This window comes from Bufo gargarizans, chromosome 6 (genome assembly GCF_014858855.1).
Source record: "Bufo gargarizans isolate SCDJY-AF-19 chromosome 6, ASM1485885v1, whole genome shotgun sequence".
In the NCBI taxonomy this organism is placed as follows: domain Eukaryota; kingdom Metazoa; phylum Chordata; class Amphibia; order Anura; family Bufonidae; genus Bufo; species Bufo gargarizans.
In genome coordinates this window covers 52,286,983-52,311,336 of record NC_058085.1, presented here as the reverse complement: position 1 = coordinate 52,311,336, position 24,354 = coordinate 52,286,983, and the positions used below count along the sequence as shown (strand labels likewise).

At 46.7% G+C, this 24,354-nt stretch overlaps 1 protein-coding gene across 2 annotated transcripts in view; it reads right to left on the bottom strand.

Annotated features, from left to right (window-relative positions):
* Positions 1-24,354, bottom strand: part of SLC38A10 (solute carrier family 38 member 10) — a 65,338-nt gene that overhangs the window by 20,884 nt on the left and 20,100 nt on the right. For both annotated transcript variants that reach the window (XM_044295885.1, XM_044295886.1), the window contains exons 7-11: positions 19,427-19,529; positions 17,862-18,044; positions 12,675-12,786; positions 5,401-5,507; positions 2,399-2,552 (exon numbers count right to left, since the gene is read on the bottom strand). In XM_044295885.1, coding sequence (XP_044151820.1) covers positions 2,399-2,552; positions 5,401-5,507; positions 12,675-12,786; positions 17,862-18,044; positions 19,427-19,529 — 659 coding nt within the window. The remainder of the gene's footprint in view (positions 1-2,398; positions 2,553-5,400; positions 5,508-12,674; positions 12,787-17,861; positions 18,045-19,426; positions 19,530-24,354) is intronic.

The window sequence follows — 24,354 nt, the reverse complement described above, 5'->3', positions numbered from 1 at the left end:
CAACCAGCGGCTCTTTGCTGCTTCAAGAGCGGCTCTAGCGGTGGAGCTGGGAAGCAGCTGCGCAACCTAATAGAGAACATGGCACACGCCGCTCTCAGTGCGCACCATGTTCTCTTCACTAGCACAGTGGAGAAGGAGGGAGTCCCTCCCCACTGACGCGGCCACCGCTGCCACCAATGGGGAGATAGCAAGGAGAATAAGGGGAGCGGCTGTGGCCACTGCGCCACCAATGAATGTAATTAACACATTAATTATAAGTATAGGAGGCAGCGGGTGCCAGCGGCTGTATCACATACACGGCCTCAATAACAGGGCATGCGATCCGCCAAACTGCGGAAATTAAGCCCTATTATAATTATAAATTCTAACCATTGGTGGCGCAGTGCCCCCCCCCCCCAAGTATTAGTATCATTGGTGGCAGTGGCCACAGGGTCCCCTCCCCTCTTCATTGGTGGCAGTTCCAATCGGAGCCCCTGGCTGCCATGGTAACCTCCCTGCTCCTGTGTGTACTATGCACAGGGCAGCAGGGACAGTGTGAGATCATATTCACCCTAATAGAGATCTATCTGGGTGAATATGACAAGGGTTCTAGCCCCTAAGGGGGCTAATAGTAAATAGAAATAATATTATATATTTTTTTTTTTAATCGCTCCCTTTTCCAATTTTACATATTGAACTATTAAATATATAAAAAATATTTCCTATGCGGTGAACGCCGTAACAGAAAAAATAAATAAAAAATCACAACCTCGCGATTCGCCATTTTTAGTCATCTTGTCCCCCCAAAAAATAGGATAGGACTGCTCTATTACGAGCCGGACGTTCCATTAAATATGGAATGCAAACCGCTTTTTTGGCATTTAATTTTTTTCCGCATGGTATCAAAATCGAATCAAAATTTGGCTATCGTGACAACCCTAGTAGGTGGAGACGTGCAGTATGATCTGACGCTGTGCGCATCAGGTCACAATGGAGACCGTGTCAGACCTGCAGCAGGTGCCCAATCAGATGAAAAATATTTTAGTTTTTTATTTTTCTCCGCTAAAACCTAGGTGCATCTTATAGGGCGAAAAATACGGTGACTTGTGTGTAAATGTATAGCTTGTGGCTCCTGGTAGTCATTCCTTTTTTCTTTTCTGGCTCTTTGTGTCTGCCCTAGACCATCAGGAAATAAACTATTAACCTCCACCATATACCCTAGACCAGGGATGGCCAAACCATGGCTCTCCAGCTGTTGTAAAACTACGTCTACCATGCCCTGCTGTAGGCAGTCTGGGCATGCTGGGAGTTGTAGTTTTGCAACAGCTGGAGAGCCTCAGGTTGGCCATCCCTGCCCTAGACCACCATAGAATAAAATATAAACCCCCACATATACCCTAGACCACCAAGAGTAAGGCTACTGTCACACTAGCATATTACTGGATCCGGCAGGGCTCAGCAAAATTGCTTCCATTACTGATAATACAACCGTCTGCATCAGTTATGAGCGGATCCGGTTGTATTATCTGTAACATTGCCAAGATGGATCCGTCATGAACTCCATTGAAAGTCAATGGGCGACAGATCAGTTTTCTATTGTGTCAGAGTTAAACCCTCACCATACCCTAGACCAGTATTCCTTTACCTCAATCCTGAGGGCCCTCCAGACGGTCATGATTTGAGAATATCCCACAGAATGAATACAAGTCCTGATGCATGGACACTAATTACATCACCTGCTCAATACTAAAGGAAAGGAATGACCGGCAGGTGGGCCCTGAGGACTGGAGTTGAGGAACACTGCTTTGGACCACCAAGGAATTAAATATAAACCTCTACCATATACCGTAGACCACCAGGGAATAAACAATAACCCCCGCCATATACCCTAGATGACCAGGGAATACAATAAGAACCCCCACCATATACCAGGGTCACTGAGTTAAATTAAATTGACATGCCATAGAGCACATATGGCGGCTCTCTCTCTTCCCCGCTGCATAGGACGGAATAGAGACGGGCCCATGGACTTCTACTGAGTGTCTCCTCCAGTGATATGCAAGAGCTTCAGCCCTCAGACCTTTACCAATCTAAACTTTTGCTATGTCTCTATGATGTCAAAGTTTCTCCGAAAACAGTGACCCTCTCTTCCACGCTAAACCTCCAGTGTTAGAGACATTAACCCCTTCGCTAACGTACACCAGGGATGTTTTATGGGGTTGACCCATAAATGGCTGCTTTCTTCCAAGAACAGCGCCACACCTGTCTATGGGTTGAGTCTGGTATTGCAGCTTAGATCCACAGAGATGAATGGAGCTGAGCTGCAACATCGCATACAACCTGTGGACATTAGTGGCGCTGTTTGGCAGGCAAAAGCGACACATAATCAAAGATTGATATTCAAGTAAACGTAGCTTACCTGATATTTTGGGAATGTCCTCCTCCAGTTCCCCCTCTTTAAACCCTTCTCTTCCCTGGAGATCAGGTTTGATCTGTACGGATGGCTCCTCCTGGACGGTCAAAGTTGTATAAGTGCTGATCACCAGAATCACAAGGCCGACGCCAAAGATAAACTGTACATAAAAGGGAAGAGAGGCCCAGATGAGCAAGAGCGCCACTTGCAGGCTGCACATAACATAGGGATCATTTGGGTCACTAGAAATATCTATACACAGGCATTTATTTAAAGGGGAAAGCCACATAAAAAACGAGACATGACCACATGGTGGCGCCTTTGAGCTTGGAGCTCCTCCCATTTCCAAAACGAGAGCTTTAACTCCTTGAACTCTTCCCCCGCCACTGAACTTCATAAACTCTCTAAATCTAAGCCAAGGCGCGTTTCAAGACCGGAAGTCACATGAATGATCTGACAACACGGGAAGCAGCTTCTGACCTCAGTATCATCTACATCCTGGAGCAGACATCCTGGGGCAGTCCTCCCCCAGCTCTATGAAGGGTTAATCGCTGCCTATTCTTGCTGTGTAGAACATAAGTCTGCAGTCCCATGGTGTCCCCCGACCGAGTGCCATTAGTGCCCTGACCTAAATTTCCTAAGACTGTGGTTTCCTTTTACCCTGTATAGCTGCTGCTTGGCTGCAAATGGGATGTGGCGGTAACGTGAGGTCACTGGAGCACAAAGGCACTTTCAGCCTGTGCCCGCTGGGAGCCGCGGTACAGAGCTGCTGAAATGCCAACTTATCTGTGCAGCTCCCTCCATTTCACAGGAAAGTGTCACCCAGGGGGTGCAGGGTAAAAGTCATGGCCGCGCAGCAAGGGGGAGACTGCTGCAATGTAAACTAAATGCAATTCTCTATACTTTGCGTTCCGATTCCTCACCATTTCCAAATTCTGTGCTTGCTGTCAGTGAATGGAAATAAACCTGAATGAAATCCAGCGTTATCCTGGCTATGTCTTGTTGACATGGCTGCAAGGTTTGTCATGGGACCCTGTGTGAGCAGGACGGATCTGCAGCCTGTGGATGTGAATAAGATTGTTTCTATTCACTGGCAGCTTGCAGAGATCTTGGAACGGGCAATGAATTTATGCACGGTTCAATGTTTCAGGGGTGGATAGTTGCAGAGGTCTCCATGATTTACAACAGTCACAGCAACGCGGCATTTTAATGGGAATCGCTTCCAGTCCGATGATAGAGCAGGAGGCGGTGGCCGCAGTTTAGGAGAAGTCATTTGGGGAACTGTTATTTGAGCAATTTCTTACATCAGAGCTGATTCAACCGAGATGAATCTATTATGCCCAATGTGGAGTTGTTCGTGAAAAAACAGATGATGGAAGGAATTACTAGCAATGAACGGCCCGTTAAAGGGGTCCTCCCCTTATGGACAATTCCTTTTTGTGAGAAGTGTCCCTTAATTACATGATCCCCCTGCTGTTCTGACAGACAGACAACCTTTCATGTGAATTGACAGTGTGCAATGCCTAATTTTCCCTGTGGAGGAGCTGCAGGGAAACTGAACACTCAGATTACAGGTGATCGCTGAGGGCCACTTAGCCTTACCCAACCACCCACAGTACCTCACAGCTCTAGTCTCTAACCACGTCCGTGCCCTTTTCATCCAATGGAAAACATTACCCAAAAACTTTATTCATCCTGGGCAGCGTATGCAAATTGGCTCCCTTTTTTTTTTTTTTTTTTAATCCTGCGCATGCGTTGTTTCATTTTCAGCGGCTGTGCGGTGAGCCCATCTTCGGTGTACCCAGGAGTCGGCGACTGCGCAGTGAGTTTGTCAAGCCAGGTACATTGAAGATCAGCTTACCACTCAGACCCTGAAACTGAAAGGCGCATGCGCGGGATCTCAGGCAGGGAAGAGGCAGGATGGAGGCACGGCTAGCTTGACTTGGACTGTCAAGACCGCTGCCCTCTTGACTTCAAGCAGCCAATTTGCAGATGCAGACATCGTTGGAGACATTGATGACCATCGTTGTGAGGTACTGCGGGCGGTTGGGGAGGTAATATCATGATGTCAGGATCCCTTTAAGTGGGCTGTCCAAGTTAACTAGAAATTAAGCACTTATAATGATTATGAATTGTTCAAAGTGGAGAACCCCTTTAACTAAGAATTTTCCAAGCCAAACCACACAACCCCTTTAATGATTGAATTTCACACTGAGAAAGTCTGACTGCTCAATGTGTTGCTCTCCCTAAGGCTCCTCATCATTCTTCAGACCAGGATCCAGGTGTCGCTGCCCTTCAGGGGTCACCAAATAACCATGTTGTCAGCTGGAATTAAGGGCCACTAAAAATTAAAAGGACAATCGCAGGTTCTCATCTCTTCACAGCCCTGATAATTTGCCCTTTTCAACTTCCGCTCGCCTGTATGGACTCCTGCTTCTCTCTGGCTCTTAACTAAGGCAGTCAAGGCCCAGGGCTTCCTGAACTGCCGTAATTAACTACTCGTTGGCAGAATTATAAGGCGCTGGCGTGCCTGGCTGTAACATCTGTACTAAGCAGGGACTGGGGTGTTCAGATGCCCCTCACATGACACAATACTGCGCAGTCACTTTGAGTCTTAAAGGGATATTCCCATATGGGACATTGATGGCACATCGCTAGCATATGCCATCAATGTTAGATAGGTGCAGGTCCCACCTCTGGGACCTGCCCCTATCCCTGAAGTGAAGAAAGAGCAGCAACTCATGAACAGCTGTCCTCTGCTCATTGTTATGGGAGTTCCGGAAATAGCAGAGAGCTGACTAGTCTAACTCAGGCAGTCCCATAGTGGTGAATGATGGTAGCGCTTGCGCAGTGTACTCTCCTTCACTTCAGGGATCCCATTCTCTAGATAGGAGTGGGTCCCAGTGGTGAGACCCATACCTATCTTACACTAATGGCATGTCCTTGCAATAACCCCTTTAAGACTGGTTGTATATAGACATCACCCTATAAGAAGGTGGAGCACAGACCTGGGATGCAAGGCCCTTCTTGTGGATCTTCTTATAGATGATGGCAGGGCAGATGAAGCAGATCAGACTCCCCATAGTGGCGCCAGTCATTCCAAGGATGGTCTCCACTGAAAGTGAAATGAAAGGAGCATGACCAGTGCACATGTCAATATAGAAGTTTATGATGCCGGATTATTGGACATCCAGAAACAGGACGTCTGATGGTCCAGAACAACATGCAGAAGTGTCCCCCAATGAATACAGTGCTTTGAAGGGGTTGTTTGGGACTCAGGCTAAAAGTAGGCAATGGTACAAAACAATGAAATACCCTATAATCACCTGTTCAATCGGTCCCTATCATCTTGGGGTGAAACTGAAGCAAGTTCGGGTTGTAATAGTTTAATAGTCTCCTTTAACCACCTCCCGACCGCCTAACGCACGGATGCGTCCGGGAGGTGGTTTATTTACTCCTCCTGGACGCATCCGTGCGTCATCTCGCGATAACCGAGATTTCCTGTGAACGCGCGCACACAGGCGCGCGCGTTCACAGGAACTGAAGGTAAGCGAGTGGATCTCCAGCCTGCCAGCGGCGATCGCTCGCTGGCAGGCTGGAGATGTGATTTTTTTAACCCCTAACAGGTATATTAGACGCTGTTTTGATAACAGCGTCTAATATACCTGCTACCTGCTCCTCTGGTGGTCCCTTTTGTTTGGATCGACCACCAGAGGACACAGGTAGCTCAGAAAAGTAGCACCAAACACCACTACACTACACCCCCCCCCCCGTCACTTATTAACCCTTTATGAACCACTGATCACCCCATATAGACTCCCTGATCACCCCCCTGTCATTGATCACCCCCCTGTAAGGCTCCATTCAGAGGTCCATATGATTTTTACGGATGCACGGATACATGGATCGGATCCGCAAAACGCATACGGACGTCTGAATGGAGCCTTACAGGGGGGTGATCAATGACAAGGGGGTGATCACGCATATAGACTTCCTGATCACTTCCCTGTCATTGATCACCCCCCTGTAAGGCTCCATTCAGACGTCCGTATGATTTTTACGGATCCACTGATACATGGATCGGATCCGCAAAACACATACGGACGTCTGAATGGAGCCTTACAGGGGGGTGATCAATGACAAGGGGGCGATCACGCATATACCGGTCCTTCTAAAAAAATTAGCATATTGTGATAAAGTTCATTATTTTCTGTAATGTACTGATAAACATTAGACTTTCATATATTTTAGATTCATTACACACAACTGTAGTAGTTCAAGCCTTTTATTGTTTTAATATTGATGATTTTGGCATACAGCTCATGAAAACCCAAATTTCCTATGTCAAAAAATTAGCATATTTCATCCGACCAATAAAAGAAAAGTGTTTTTAATACAAAAAAAGTCAACCTTCAAATAATTATGTTCAGTTATGCCCTCAATACTTGGTGGGGAATCCTTTTGCAGAAATGACTGCTTCAATGCGGCGTGGCATGGAGGCAATCAGCCTGTGGCACTGCTGAGGTGTTATGGAGGCCCAGGATGCTTCCATAGCGGCCTTAAGCTCATCCAGAGTGTTGGGTCTTGCGTCTCTCAACTTTCTCTTCCCAATATCCCACAGATTCTCTATGGGGTTCAGGTCAGGAGAGTTGGCAGGCCAATTGAGCACAGTAATACCATGGTCAGTAAACCATTTACCAGTGGTTTTGGCACTGTGAGCAGGTGCCAGGTCGTGCTGAAAAATGAAATCTTCATCTCCATAAAGCTTTTCAGCAGATGGAAGCATGAAGTGCTCCAAAATCTCCTGATAGCTAGCTGCATTGACCCTGCCCTTGATAAAACACAGTGGACCAACACCAGCAGCTGACATGGCACCCCAGACCATGACTGACTGTGGGGACTTGACACTGGACTTCAGGCATTTTGGCATTTCCCTCTCCCCAGTCTTCCTCCAGACTCTGGCACCTTGATTTCCGAATGACATGTAACAGTCCAGTGCTGCTTCTCTGTAGCCCAGGTCAGGCGCTTCTGCCGCTGTTTCTGGTTCAAAAGTGGCTTGACCTGGGGAATGCGGCACCTGTAGCCCATTTCCTGCACACGCCTGTACACGGTGGCTCTGGATGTTTCTACTCCAGACTCAGTCCACTGCTTCCGCAGGTCCCCCAAGGTCTGGAATCGGTCCTTCTCCACAATCTTCCTCAGGGTCCGGTCACCTCTTCTCGTTGTGCAGCGTTTTCTGCCACACTTTTTCCTTCCCACAGACTTCCCACTGAGGTGCCTTGATACAGCACTCTGGGAACAGTCTATTCGTTCAGAAATTTCTTTCTGTGTCTTACCCTCTTGCTTGAGGGTGTCAATGATGGCCTTCTGGACAGCAGTCAGGTCGGCAGTCTTACCCATGATTGCGGTTTTGAGTAATGAACCAGGCTGGGAGTTTTTAAAAGCCTCAGGAATCTTTTGCAGGTGTTTAGAGTTAATTAGTTGATTCAGATGATTAGGTTAATAGCTCGTTTAGAGAACCTTTTCATGATATGCTAATTTTTTTAGATAGGAATTTTGGGTTTTCATGAGCTTGGATAAAATCTCACATGATCTCACCATACCCCTCACGGAATCCAAATGCGTAACATTTTTTAGACATTTATATTCCAGACTTCTTCTCACGCTTTAGGGCCCCTAAAATGCCAGGGCAGTGTAAATACCCCACATGTGACCCCATTTCGGAAAGAAGACACCCCAAGGTATTCCGTGAGGGGCATATTGAGTCCATGAAAGATTTAAATTTTTGTCCCAAGTTAGCGGAAAGGGAGACTTTGTGAGAAAAAACAAAAAAAAATAAAAAAATTCCGCTAACTTGTGCCCAAAATTTTTTTCTCTATGAACTCGCCATGCCACTCATTGAATACTTTGGGGTGTCTTCTTTCCAAAATGGGGTCACATGTGGGGTATTTATACTGCCCTGGCTTTTTAGGGGCCCTAAAGCGTGAGAAGAAGTCGGATCCAAATGTCTAAAAATGCCCTCCTAAAAGGAATTTGGGCCCCTTTGCGCATCTAGGCTGCAAAAAAGTGTCACACATGTGGTATCGCCGTACTCAGGAGAAGTTGGGGAATGTGTTTTGGGGTGTCATTTTACATATACCTATGCTGGGTGGGATAAATATCTTGGTCAAATGCCAACTTTGTATAAAAGAATTGGAAAAGTTGTCTTTTGCCAAGATATTTCTCTCACCCAGCATGGGTATATGTAAAATGACACCCCAAAACACATTCCCCAACTTCTCCTGAGTACGGCGATACCACATGTGTGACACTTTTTTGCCGCCTAGGTGGGCAAAGGGGCACACATTCCAAAGAGCACTTTTAGGATTTTACAGGTCATTTTTTACACATTTTGATTTCAAACTACTTACCACACATTAGGGCCCCTAGAATGCCAGGGCAGTATAACTACCCCACAAGTGACCCCATTTTGGAAAGAAGACACCCCAAGGTATTTTGTGATGGGCATAGTGAGTTCATGTAAGTTTTTATTTTTTGTCACAAGTTAGTGGAATATGAGACTTTGTAAGAAAAAAAAAAAATCAAATTTCCGCTAACTTGTGACAAAAAATAAAAAGTTCTATGAACTCACTATGCCCATCAGCGAATACCTTAGGGTGTCTACTTTCCGAAATGGGGTCATTTGTGGGGTGTTTCTACTGTCTGGGCATTGTAGAACCTCAGGAAACATGACAGGTGCTCAGAAAGTCAGAGCTGCTTCAAAAAGCGGAAATTCACATTTTTGTACCATAGTTTGTAAATGCTATAACTTTTACCCAAACTATTTTTTTTTGACCCAAACATTTTTTTTTTTAATCAAAGACATGTAGAACTATAAATTTAGATAAAAATTTATATATGGATGTCGTTTTTTTTGCAAAATTTTACAACTTAAAGTGAAAAATGTCATTTTTTTGCAAAAAAATCGTTAAATTTCAATTAATAACAAAAAAAGTAAAAATGTCAGCAGCAATGAAATACCACCAACTGAAAGCTCTATTAGTGAGAAGAAAAGGAGGTAAAATTCATTTGGGTGGTAAGTTGCATGACCGAGCAATAAACAGTGAAAGTAGTGTAGTGTAGAAGTTTAAAAAGTGGCCTGGTCATTAAGGGGGTTTCAGCTAGCGGGGTTGAAGTGGTTAAAGGGCATCTGTCAGCAGTTTTGTACCTATGAAACTGGCTGACCTGCTACATGTGCACTTGGCAGCTGAAGACATCTGTGTTAGTAATGTGGGCACATATGAACATGGGACTGAGAAAAATGATGTTTTAATATATGCAAATGAGCCTCTAGGAGCAACGGGGGTGTTGCCGTTACACCTAGAGGCTCTTCTCTCTCTGGTACTGCTGCACCCTCTGCACCAAACAGTGAAAAAGTCATCATATCTGGCCCTGTCAAAATGCAGAGGACATGGCAGGTGCAGAGAGAGCAGAGCCTCTAAGTGTAATGGCAACGCCCCTGTTGCTCCTAGAGGCTCCTTTGCATATATTAAAACCTAATTTTTCTCAGCAATGCGGGCACATATGAACATGCGACCAACACAGATGTCTTCAGCTGCCAAGTGCACATGTAACAGGTCAGCCAGTGTCATAGGTACAAATCTGCTGACAGATGCCCTTTAAAGTAGACGATTAAACTATTACAACCCGATCTTGCTTCAGTTTCACCCCAAGAGGTAGGGCTTGGTCGATTTCCACTCTGACCCATTTTGAGACTCCCTCTATCTTAACAAGGCATAGAGAAAAGGGATGTCCTGATGGAATATAAGGAAAAGGTCTTTAAATAGTTTATCAAATGCTATATCAAGTTGCGAAATGGATCGACCATTGGATCAGGTTGGATCGTCGCCCGTCTGGTAGTCAGTGCTGTTTACTGACTTCTCATAGGCTTCAGACCTGCTCCACCCACCTCTGCCGATACCAAATGACATCTGTTATTTCTGAAAAGCGGCTTATGCAGAAGTTGGGTAAATGTTGACATGCCCTGAAAATCCAATTCGGCACTGAGTCACCCCAGTGCTGCCAATGTATTGCAGGGTCTTGTAAAATCCAGAGATTTTATTTCACGCCTTTGCCAGGCGCGTGTTGTAACATCACAGCATGAAAGACTCTTAGAGCCAAGTCCCAGAAGTGCTGGCGCAGGCAGGAGGACGGTCTGTTCTCACCCTTGTGCATAGTGCAGATGGAGATAAGGGCACCCTAGAAACCTACTTCGCCTTTGCAGGCTTTCCTTGGTGCAGTACTTGGAGGAATCACCTAGGAGGCGCTGCTCATAAGAAGAGGCTGGAACAATTGTATGTTGGCCATGAAACAGACTGAAGTAGTGATGCCCGACCTGCGTCCCTCCAGCTGTTGTAAACTACAACTCCCAGCATGCCTGGACAGCCTACAGCAGGGATGCTCAACTTGCGGCCCTCCAGTTGTTGTAAACTACAACTCCCAGCATGCCTGGACAGCCTACAGCAGGGATGCTCAACCTGCAGCCCTCCAGCTGTTGTAAACTACAACTTCCAGCATGCCTGGACAGCCTACAACAGGGATGCTCAACCTGCGGCCCTCCAGCTGTTGTAAACTACAACTCCCAGCATGCCTGGACAGCCTACAGCAGGTATGCTCAACCTGCGACCCTCCAGTTGCATGCTCGTACAGCTTACAGCTATCGTCCTACAGCAGGGCATGGTGGGAGTTGTAGTTTTACAACAGCTGGAGGGCCGCAGGTTGAGCATCCCGAGCCTACAGCTATTAGGGCATGCTGGGAGTTGTAGTTTTGCAACAGCTGGAGGGCCGCAGGTTGAGCATCCCTGGACTAAACCATTAGTAATTATCAGTTGAGTAAGTTGCTGGAAAATCTTGACGATGCCCTATGTAACCATTTAAACCCAGTTAAAAAAAAAATTAAATGTACATAAATAAAAAAAATAAAAAATTTGTTTTACCATTTTGTGTGACATTTTTTAACCTTTTTCAAAGCCATTTGGTTGGCCTTGGAATCAGACAACAGCTCAGTTCAACCCTGCTACCAGTTGTCACTTAAAGAGCATGTCAGCAGGATCACCTCTATTAAACCAGGCACATTGCCTGGTACGGTCGATCCAGCTGATTAAGATAATACCTGCCTTGTGAAAATCAGTTGCGGCATTCCCAAGAGAATTTTTCCTTATGCAGATGAGGTCTTCAGTGCACTGAGAGGCTAGTCCCGCCCCTCAGTGCAATTAAGTCCTCATTTGCATAAAGAATAAAATACTTTTTGCTCTAGAACGCTGCAACTCATTTTCACAAAACAGCTATCATTTTTATGAATAGGGTGAACCCTACCAGGCAGTATGCCTGCTTTAATAGGGTTGATCCTGTGGACGGGTGCTCTTTAACCACTTGCCGACCGCCGTTGACGACATCCAGGCGGTCCGCATATATCTCTGCACGGACATTTTGAAACGTCCATGCAGCTGCGAGAGCCTCATAGAGAAGGCATGGACGGCACGGTGCATAGAGAAGTGTGGCTTCCTGCTCCGGTCCCAGTGGTAATGTGATCACTACAAGCTGCTGGGTCTAACTGGGGTTACTATGTCAGTCCAAAATACAGGAGAAAATCAGCAATAAATAAATGTAAAAGTTAAATGTGCCCCAAAAAAGGGGAACATAGAGTAAAAATTAAATGGGGGGGGAAACACACACAAACATAGCCCATACATCCCATATATCAAAACGGCCATTATGGAGATAAATAAGACAAAAATAAAGCCTCACGTATGACCCCAAAAAACTAAACTGAAACAAAAGTTATGGCTTTCAAAGGCGCATGTACATAAAAAAACCGGGAAATGAGCCCGGTCAGGAAGACGGGTAAATGGCCCGGTCTTCAACTGTTTAAAGGGTTGTAACAGAATTATAAAAGCATGGCTGCCCTCTTCCAGGAAGACCGACCTACAGGTTGGGAGTGGTACTGCAGTTCACCTCTATTCACTGCAATAGATTTGAGCTGTAAAACCAGATACAACACAAGTAGAGGGGTGGCGCTCTCTTTACAGTCCTGTATAACCCTGGGCTATAACGGCTCCTGTCATTTGATCCTGCTCCCTAGTAACAGTAAATAAGTGGAAATCTGACTTTAGCTTTGCATGTGAATGGAGAAGAACTCATGTAATGCCTAATCAATACAAGACAGACTGCACCAGGGGAGCCCTTGTACAGAAGGCAAAATATATATGGCCGTCCGGTTCTATAATCAAGTCTGTTAAATTACCATTTGGTATCAGAATTCCCCCCATCATGGTGCCAAACACGACCACTAACGTCAAGGCTTTGAAGCGTAGGGGTGGCATGTATCCGCCGGCAGTGAAGGTGCCATCTTTTTGCTGTAGGAAGAAAAAAATAAATAAAGAGGTTTGAGCAGCAGGCACGTAACATGGAGGTAAGGTATTGCTCCCTGTTATCAGTCAATCTGTCCATACAGACTTCACAGTACACGGCGACATGTTGCAGCTCAACGATAGGACGTGGTAAATCCGCAAAGGGGACCCGACAATGTCTGGAGACTATGCAGGATGTCCGTCTGCAGCTAGTATAAGGCTAGCAAGACCCTTCTCCATACAGCCCAAGCCTTAAAGGGAGTCTGTCGCCACCTTTTTCTATTATAAACCGCTCCTGGTGCTCAGTAGATCACATTTTCTTGTGCCAGACATACCTTTTTCTTGATAGAATTGATCTCTTTTTTTCCCCCCAGAAAAGATCTTTATTCCAATATGCAAATTAGATGAAAAGAGCCCAAAGGGCAGCACCCTTGGGCATCAGATCCCAGCCACTTCCATTAGAATCCAGGCCTGATCCTCCCATCTTCATCTCGACTACACACCCCTCTGCTCCTGATGTCAGAAACCCAGAGCTTGAAATCTCATGCAGGAGCATTTCATCAATTTGCGCCTGCGCTGTCTGTTCCCTTCTGTGGCATTGGTGTCATTAACCGTTCTGAAGAACGTGCACCATGGTTGGTGATGCCAGTGCCCATAGATGGGAGCAGACGTCCCAGGAGCAAATAGATGGATGATATGTGCCTGCGTGAGTTTTCTGATGTCAGGGACAGAGGGAGAGGGAGAGAAGATGAAGATGGGAGGATCAGGCCTGGATTGTAATGGAAGTGGCTGGGCTCCGATGCCCAAGGGTGCTGCCCCATGGGCTCTTTTCATCTAGGGCCCTATTCTCTTCAATATATTTATTAATGATCTTGTAGAAGGCTTGCATAGTAAAGTATCAATTTTCGCAGATGACACTAAACTGTGTAAAGTAATTAACACTGATGAGGACAGTATACTGCTACAGAGGGATCTGGATAGATTGGAGGCTTGGGCAGATAAGTGGCAGATGAGGTTTAACACTGACAAATGTAAGGTTATGCACATGGGAAGGAAAAATGCAAGTCACCCGTACATACTAAATGGTAAAACACTCAGTAACACTGACATGGAAAAGGACCTAAGAATTTTAATAAACAGCAAACTAAGCTGCAAAAACCAGTGTCAGGCAGCTGCTGCCAAGGCCAACAAGATAATGGGTTGCATCAAAAGGGGCATAGATGCCCGTAATGAGAACATAGTCCTACCACTTTACAAATCGCTAGTCAGACCACACATGGAGTACTGTGTACAGTTCTGGGCTCCTGTAAACAAGGCAGACATAGCAGAGCTGGAGAAGGTCCAGAGGAGGGCAACTAAAGTAATAACTGGAATGGGGCAACTACAGTACCCTGAAAGATTATCAAAATTAGGGTTATTCACTTTAGAAAAAAGACGACTGAGGGGAGATCTAATTAATATGTATAAATATATCAGGGGTCAGTACAGAGATCTATCCCATCATCTATTCATTCCCAGGACGGTGACTGTGACGAGGGGACATCCTCTGCGTCTGGAGGAAAGAAGGTTTGTACACAAACATAGAAAAGGATTCTTTACGGTAAGAGCAGTGAGACTATGGAACTCTCTGCCTGAGGAGGTGGTGATGGTGAGTACAATAAAGGAATTCAAGAGGGGCCTGGATGTATTTCTGGAGTGTAATAATATTACAGGCTATAGCTACTAGAGAGGGATCGTTGATCCAGGGAGTTATTCTGATTGCCCGATTGGAGTCGGGAAGGAAGTTTATGTTCCCCTAAAGTGGAGAAAACTGGCTTTTTTTGCCTTCCTCTGGATCAACTTGCGGGATAACAGGCCGAACTGGATGGACAAATGTCTTTTTTCGGCCTTATGTACTATGTTATTAATTTGCATATCAGAATAAAGATCTTTTTCGGGGAAACAAAGAACGATATATCAACAAAAAGGTGCAGGGCACCATGTGCGGTTATAATGGATAAAGTGGTGGCAGACTCCCTTTAAGGCCTCATGCACACGACCGTTGTGTGCATCCGTGGCCGTTGTGCCGTTTTCAGTTTTTTTTCGCGGACCCGTTGACTTTCAATGGGTCCGTGGAAAAATCGGAAAATGCACCGTTTTGCAGCCGAGGTCGTGATCCGTGTATCCTGTCCGTCAAAAAAATATGACCTGTCCTATTTTTTTGACGGACAACGGTTCACGGACCAATTCAAGTCAATGGGTCCGTGAAAGAACACGGATGCACACAAGATTGGCATCCGTGTCCGTGATCCGTAGGTTGCTTTCATACAGACGGATCCGAAGATCCGTCTGCATAAAAGCTTTTTCTGATCTAAGTTTTCACTTCGTGAAAACTCATATCCGACAGTATATTCTAACACAGAAGCGTTCCCATGGTGATGGGGACGCTTCTAGTTAGAATACACTACAGACTTTGTACAAGACTGCCCCCTGCTGCCTGGCAGCACCCGATCTCTTACAGGGGGATGAGATAGCACAATTAACCCCTTCAGGTGCGGCACCTAAAGGGGTTAATTGTACTATCATATTCCCCTGTAAGAGATCAGGGCTGCCAGGCAGCAGACCCCCCCCCCCCTCCCCAGTTTGAATATCGTTGGTGGCACAGTGTGTGCCCACCATCGGCCCCCCCCCCCTCCCTCTATTGTAATAAATCGTTGGTGGCACAGTGTGCGCCCACCATCGCCCCCCCTCCCTCTATAGCAGTAACAACATTGGTGGCAGTGTGCGTTCTATCCATCCCCCCCCCCCATCATTGGTGGCAGCGGAGTTCCGATCGGAGTCCCAGTTTAATCGCTGGGGCTCCGATCGGTAACCATGGCAACCAGGAAGCTACTGCAGCCCTGGTTGCCATGGTTACTTAGCAATAGTACAACAGTAGAAGATTCATACTTACCTGCTTGCTGCTGCGATGTCTGTGAACGGCCGGGAGCTCCTCCTACTGGTAAGTGACAGTTCTTTAGCAATGCGCCGCACAGACCTTTCACTTACCAGTAGGTGGAGCTCCCGGCCGGACACAGACATCGCAGCAGCAAGCAGGTAACTATGAGTCTTCTACTATTGTACTATTGCTAAGTAACCATGGCAACCAGGACTGCAGTAGCGTCCTGGTTGCCATGGTTACCGATCGGAGCCCCAGCGATTAAACTGGGACTCCGATCGGAACTCCGCTGCCACCAATGATGGGGGGGGGGGGGGGAATGGGAGGCCGCACACTGCCACCAATGTTGTTACTGCTAAAGAGGGAGGGGGGGGGGCGGCGATGGTGGGCGCACACTGTGCCACCAACGATTTATTACAATAGAGGGAGGGAGGGGGGGGCGATGGTGGGCGAACACTGTGCCACCAATGATTTATTACACTAGAGGGAGGAAGGGGGGCCCGATGGGGGGCGCACACTGTGCCACCAACGATATTTAAACTGGGGAGGGGGGGGGGGGTCTGCCCCCTGCTGCCTGGCAGCCCTGATCTCTTACAGGGGAATATGATAGTACAATTAACCCCTTTAGGTGCCGCACCTGAAGGGGTTAATTGTGCTATCATATCCTCCTGTAAGAGATCGGGTGCTGCCAGGCAGCAGGGGGCAGTCTTGTACAAAGTTTGTAGTGTATTCTAACTAGAAGCGTCCCCATCACCATGGGAACGCCTCTGTGTTAGAATATACTGTCGGATCTGAGTTTCACGAAGTAGCTCATATCCGACAGTATATTCTAACATAGAGGCGTTCCCATGGTGATGGGGACGCTTCAAGTTAAAATATACCATCGGATTGGAGAAAACTCCAATCCGATGGTATAAAAGAACTCCAGACTTTACATTGAAAGTCAATGGGGACGGATCCGTTTGAAATGGCACCATATTGTGTCAACATCAAACGGATCCGTCCCCATTGACTTGCATTGTAATTCAGGACGGATCCGTTTGGCTCCGCACGGCCAGGCGGACACCAAAACGACTTTTTTTTCATGTCCGTGGATCCTCCAAAAATCAAGGAAGACCCACGGACGAAAAAACGGTCACGGATCACGGACCCCGTTTTTGCGGACCGTGAAAAAAAACTGTCGTGTGCATGAGGCCTAAAACTGAGACTACCACCTATCGCAAGTATGAGGGTCCCTGGCCTGCTTGCTTGCTGCATCCACCAGTGGTTACCTTCTCCACTCACAAGGAAGCGCGTGTCTCTACCATAGCTCCCATAAATGCCAGTGGAGAGAGCAAAACAAAAAGACATAATGAACCCCGGGAGCCCAAGGGTACTAAGGTAAACAAGCTGAGGTGAAAATAGTGTTACCAAGATGGTGGCTGTGTCTCTACTGTGCAGCTGCTAAAGGCTTTCAGCTCAGGCACAACAGAAAACGCAGTCGCCATTGTGGGGACTCGCTCTGGTAGACAGGATTAGCGTACACAGTATAGAGGCAACAACAAGTTCTTTGGATCAGACAGTTCAGTGTTTTATTCACACTTTAGGCAAGTGACAAAACAAGCAGTCATATTCAAACAAAAAGTCACCTTGCGGTGTTGGTGGTAATTCACACCATGCAGCAATTCTGCCTGAAAGAGTCCTTGCTGATAGCAGCACCAACCTGTTTTCACGCCAAACAGGTAGCAAGCTTTCATCCAGACACAAGGCTTCCAGATCCCAATACAGAGACCTGGCTTCTGAGCCCAGCTGCCCATTTAAGGACAGCCAGGTGCTGCCAAAACCCGGACCGGCATTTAAATTTGGTCCGGTATTTTACCTCACCTGGCTGTAAATTAGCCCAGCAGTACATGCTGGGAGGAAAATACCTGTTTTCCTAGATCAAACCTCTCACTGTGTCACACCATAATGGAAGAGCTATGAATTCCACAGCTTCTTTACATCAGTAGCCAAAAGCATCAGGAGGCATCTCCATTAGGCAAGGTAAGCCTGCAAGTGCTTTGGTGGATTCTTACTCTATATAGCAGCGCCTGTAATCCCCATAAAGCTAAATTACATTCATCTTGAACATGCAGAATATTGGGTCAAGTCTGGATAGAAGTATCACATCTCGTGTCATACTCACTTGTTGCTCAAACAGCAGCGTGTTCAGTGCTTGTCTGCACGGCAGGATCATCATAGGAAACCCAACAGCCACAGACATCATGAATCCCACCCGAATCATTTCAGTCACCAGGTTTGAGGGAAAGTTCACCAGTACGTTACCGGCAATGGTGTCCGTAAAACTGACGTACCCAAAGAAGCCCACCTGGTAAAAAGAGCAAAGGGCGTTAACATGTGGACTGGCAAGCAAATGCAGTATAATTTCAAGCCCTTTTTTTTTCAGATCTTGCAGTATCAAGATATTGACTGAAGAGGGTGCTGTTGCTATTGAAGGAAATGTATAAAGATGACTGGTGTGTCTTTTTAAAGGGAATCTATCACCACATACAGTACTTCTCAATCAAACAAGCAGACATGGGAGACATGCGCTTGTCAGCTGAATCAAATGCTGTTGATCCCGTGTCAATCGATGGCTGCAATGTGGAGAAATCAGTTCTTATAAGATGCAAATTAGCCCCTTGGTGCAATGAGGGCGGTGCCGTTGCACCTCATTTCACCCAGAGGCTCTGCTTACCCGCTTCTAGTCCAGGCCCACCACTTTGACTGACAGGGCCAGGCAGCAAAAACTTAATCATTCCTGGCCCCAAAGTCTCTGAAAGTTTCGTACCTGCGTGTTTGACTATGCGATCGGCACAGGTACAGTACAAAAGATCGCTAGCGCGTGGGTCCTGTACTGCACAGACACCAGTGATTTTATTTGTGCTGAATTGCACACTTGGACGCAAGACTTTGGGCCTAGGCTTGATTATTCTTCAGTGCCCAGCCCTGTCAGTCAAAGTGGTGGGGGTGAGGACTAGAAGCGAGTGAACTCATGGTGGTCTACGCTTCCACATGACCGCTGCAACCAACTACTGGTCCCAGTGGTCACCTGGGATAGCGTGTCACGCAATGGCTGCAGCACTGGTCTCTGATTTCCTTGGCCAGCGGCTGGAGTCGGGCATGTAATCGCTGCAGCACTAGAAAGGGGCACTGGAACAGCAGGGATTAAGTTAGCAAGGTTTCTTTTAGTAGTTTTTAGAATGTCCGACCACTCCACAGCATTTCTTTTTGGGGTTATGAAGGAGACCCTTATCCAGAGCTACAAATATAGATAATACAGCTGTCCGCCATACTATTGTTCAGCCGACTCCCATCTTCGTCCACCACCAAACGCCAATGTGAACAGGGAATGTTATTTCAATAGGGCAGGACAAGTGGCTGCCAGTGGAGCTTGAGCGCTGCCGCTCTATTTATCAACAGACTGACCGAAATAGCCAAGTGGCTAGGGGATAACTTCTCAGTACCAGAATACCCCTTTAACCCTTTGAGCACCTGGCCAATTTTGAACATGAATACCCCCTCACCCAGTCTTTTCATTTGTATGTGACACATTAACGTCCCTCATCAGGACCAGGTTGGTACCAGAACTGGCGCCGATAAGGGATGCCAACTCATGTGAAGATGCAGGTGCCCAATTCCACTACTAACTTGTGCCGTGTTACGTCTCGCATGGCAGTGCAATCATAGGTTGGCGCATCACGTTCTTACCACGACATAGAATCCAGTCACAACATTGAGAGATGAAGCAAAGATGGAGCTCATGGTTTTGACCGAGGGTTCGTCAAGGCTGTCGTACGTGGGCAGGACTTGTCTACAGAAAAAAGAAATTACACTCAGGATAACCGGAAGAGCTAACGCTTCTAAGAGCGGAAACCAAACCCCTAACAAGTGGTGATTTATGGTCGACTATTGCATAACACTCAGACATTACCGCAGTGTGACAACAACGGACGATGCCACCCGATATCACTTTTTTTTTTTCAGTATAACTTATTATCTGCATTCTCGAGATGAAGCCGTTTTTGTCCGACAGTCCGGTTGCTATCAAACCCAAAAGGATCATAAGCCTAGAAACCAATTTGTCCCAGATTTTCAGCTCAAGGTAGAAATGGCTCTGAAATAAGGGGGCAATGAGGCCTGGGGGGGGGGGGGGCTTCGTCCAGGACTTAAATACTGATGACCTGTCCTCAGAATAGGCCATCAATGTCTAATTGGTAGAAGTCAGATTCCCGCCACCCCCACCGGTCAACTGCTTGAAGGGACTGCAGCACTCGGATGAGAGCGGTGGTCTCCTCATACCAAGCACAGCGCCGTACCTTGTATAGTGGCTGTGCTTGGTATTGCAGCTCAATCCTGTTCACTTGGATTAGGGCTGAGCTGCACGAAGCCATGAACGTGACGTCACTGGCCTAGGAAGAGGCCACAGTGCTCACCAAAGCGCCGTGGCCCCTTACAACAGCTGGTGGACAAGGGGTGCCATGGGTATAGGCCATCAATATTTAAGTCCTAGAGAACCACTATAAGAGTTGTCCAGGATACAGATATTGAGGACCTATTCTCAAGGTAGGTCATCAATATCCGATTGGTGGGGTTTGAACAAGCAAGTGGAAGCTGAGCTGCCGTACGCTGGAGCCAAAGACGACAGTGTACAGAGCCTTCTGCTTCTGGCCCCGCACCTGCCCGAAACAGCTGATCAAAAGTGGGTGTCAGGAGTCGGATTCTCACCAATATAATATTGGTGACCCCTTTAACACTACCCAGGGCAAAGATGAGCTCTTGCCTTGCAGGAACATGTTGGAGGGCTGACAACGTACAACTGGTCTGCCCATAAGTGTGGGAATGACTCTAAAGTACTCGGAAATCAAATACTACTCTTCAGATTTCTGGTATCCCTTTAAATTTAAGGCTTCCATTTTGCGTAAGTCACGGAGTCACTGTCAAATAAAAAAAAATCAGCAACTTTGAAATATACTTTATGTGCCAATTCATCATCATTTTTAATTATCAACATTAATAAACCCCTAACAGACCTAATCTTTCTCACAGCTGAGGGTTTGCTACAATTACATCCAGTCTAGATAATCCTCTGTTAACTAAACACCCTGAACTCCAGACTGAACTGATACACTGTAGCAAACGGTGGAGAGATTTGCGCTGCTAATGTATGCAGCTCAGAGGATTGTCTAGACAGGATGCAACTGTAACAAACTACCAGCTGTGGGAAGTTTTCATGATAACCCCGATCTATCTGTGTCCCCTTTAACAGTCCCCCCTTCAGTGCGGCGTTCACTTGACACTCCCTCCCGAGATTTATGGCGACTGTGCAATGTTAACATTTCATTATCAACGTGTGAGAAAATGTACGAGCTGCCGCTGGATGCGAGAGGCCGGGGCAGGCGCTGACAGATGACAGGGAGGCTGATGGGACACCAAGGCTGTGCAGAAGAATTTGCAGCTACATAGGATCAGGCAGCAAAGTGGCACCAAGGCTGTACAGACTCTGCACAAGTACCCCCCCGAACATAGGTGTGATGTTCCTGCAGCGACCCTGGCAAGATGTGTGCATTACAGCGGGTTAAAGGGGATTTCCGTGTGTTTAATATTGACGACCCATCCTCAGAATAGATCATTACTACCTTACCAAGCACAGCACCGTACATTGGAGGGGCCGATGGAAATAACCGAACCAGCGCTCTGCTATTTAATGAATGGAGGGCGGCTGCGCATGTGCGGTATGCCGTCCTTCACCTTGAGGGCTCTGATAGGTGCAGGTCCTATCCTAGCAATATGCCCCCAATGTCTGAGGTGAGACAACCCCTTTAATTTGACATTCTTGGAAGGTGAGATTCTGAAACATTCTGGATTACTGGACAGCGATGGAAATGTGTAGGACGCTCAGGTGGTTAGGGCAGAGAACAAAATACTACTACTATAAAATCATAGGCTAATCTGTGCTCAGTGCAATTCCACATTATACCGCAGGTCAGTGCCGGATTGTCAGACTCATGCACACGACCGTATTTTGTTTCCGTGTCCGTTCTGTTTTTTTTGCGGATAGGATGCAGACCCTTTCATTTCAATGGGTCCGCAAAAAGCACAGTGTGCTGTCCGCATCAGTATGTCCGTTCCGTAGCCCCGCAAAAAAATAAAAATAAATAGAACATGTCCTATTCTTATTCTATTATTTTAGGCATTGTTACAATGGATCCGCAAAAAAAAAAAAAAAAAAAAAAATGATTTCATCTGTTTAGATTTTTTGCAGATCTGCAATTTGCGGACCGCAAAACATATACGGTCATGTGCATAAAGCCTTACTTGCAGGATTTTTCAGCCTTATAAACTATGTTACTATCAACTTCCCGATTAATCCTATCCTATGCCTAATCCCATTTTGCTGTCTTTAACCGAGTGACCACAGGAGGATCGGAGCATCTTCCGACCACGAGCAGAAGACCTAGAACCTGGGCAGTGCTCCGAGAGGCCCCCCCCTCTACTGCAGTGACACCAAATGACACTGCTGCAGACTGAAGCCCGACACCTTAGGATTGGATTCCCCCCTGCCTTTTTTCATTCTTTTATATTGAACTGGTTCCCAGTTATCACCTTGTTCATCACTGCAGGGAACAGAATCCTGGTAAAGCACCCATTGAAATCCGAGGCACATGAAACTGCACAGACTAAGGATCCATTCACGCGTCCGCAAAATGGATCCGGATCTGTTCCGCAACGTTGCGGAACGGATCCGGACCCATTAATTTTTTATGGGTCCGGAAAAGATGCGGAAAGCACACAGTGTGCTGTCCACATCCGCACTTCCGTTCCGCAAAAAATAGAACATCTCCTATTCTTGTCTGCAGACACGGACAAGAAAAGGCATTTCTATTAAAGTGCCGGCCATGTGCGGTCTGCAAAATGCAGAACGCACGTGGCCAGTGGCTGTGTTTTGCAGATCCGCAATTTGCAGACCACAAAACACTTGCGGACATGTGAATGGACCCTTACTGGGTCCTCTAGAACGCAAGACATTTCTGGTAACGGCTCTCCACTATGACTAATAAAGGGTCAAGGATTACGATTGGTGCCCCCACCCACTTTAAATCGGTCATTAAAGGGATACGTTGATACACTGTGCTGTGTCTAGTGAGGGCGGTGCATGACACAAGATGAGAACCTCATGCGTTATGCACCGCTCTCGAAGATTTCACCCAGCTTTCCCAAATCTCTGAAAGGGTATATCTGCTCCAACGTGCGCTGTAATTACATAATGGTTGTCACCCAGTTATCTCAGAACCATGCTCATACTCTCACCGCCTATGAAGGACTGGGTCCATCCTAAGCTGGACCTATAGCAGACACTGGGGGTGAATATCGGATCACTTAAGGAGCTCAGTACCATCAGCGTATCCATACCCTACAGAGTACGTAGGTTATGTATATATGCGGGGCACTTATATGGGTAGGGGAGGCTGACGTTTCATTGCCACCTCCTTTCACAAATGCTGCCTGCTGAATGAGGGCCGTCAGCAGGACTTCCAGGATTGCAAACACTTAGTGAAGGTGCTGAGAGACATAAGGCATCTCCCAACCCCCCATCGTAAAGCCCTGATCCCTTTACAATCAAAGCCCGGCAACAGGATGGAGTTCTACAAGCCTGGCCGTGAAACCTGATCCTGGTGACACCAAACGGGAAGCGCGCCCACTGCTCCGCCACCGGGAGACCCCATAAACCTATCACTTTGAAGGACCTTCTAATCATTTTATGGCCTCGGCTCCAGGAACATGGGTCTGACTGTTCCGGCCTGTGAGCGGTGATGTGTGACAGGCGCCCTGGACTGAAGGGGTTTCTAAGCACATTCTCTGACTAGAAAACTGTGACCAACCCCAAACCACAGGCGACCTGACACCATGGTGCACCCCTTTAAATTAACAAAAAACTTGTGACCACTATTTAATTGTGAAGCATGGTTGTCTGTCTGTAGGGTCTGCTGTTAATAAAGTTATTCATCTCTTAAAAGTGCATCTGTCAGCGGTTTTGTACCTATGACACTGGCTGACCCGTTACATGTGCGCTTGGCAGCTGAAGACGTCTGTGTTGGTCCCATGTTCATATGTGCCTGCATTGCTCAGAGAAATTAGGTTTTAATAAAAGCAAATGAGCCTCTAGGAGCAACGGGGGCGCTGTCATTGCACCTAGAGGCTCCGCTCTTTCTGGAACTGCTGCGCCCTCTGCACTATGATAGGGCCAGGCATGATTACATTTTCACTGCCTGGTCCTGTCAATCAAAATGCAGAGGGTAGGGCAGTTGCAGAGAGAGTAGAGCCTCTAGGTGCAGCGGCAACGCCCCCGTTGCTTCTAGATTCTCATTTGCATATACAGTACAGACCAGTTTGGACACACCTTCTCATTCAAAGAGTTTTCTTTATTTTCATGACTATGAAAATTGTAGATTCACACTGAAGGCATCAAAACTATGAATTAACACATGTGGAATTATATACATAACAAAAAAGTGTGAAACAACTGAAAATATGTCATATTCTAGGTTCTTCAAAGTAGCCACCTTTTGCTTTGATTACTACTTTGCACACTCTTGGCATTCTCTTGATGAGCTTCAAGAGATAGTCACCTGAAATGG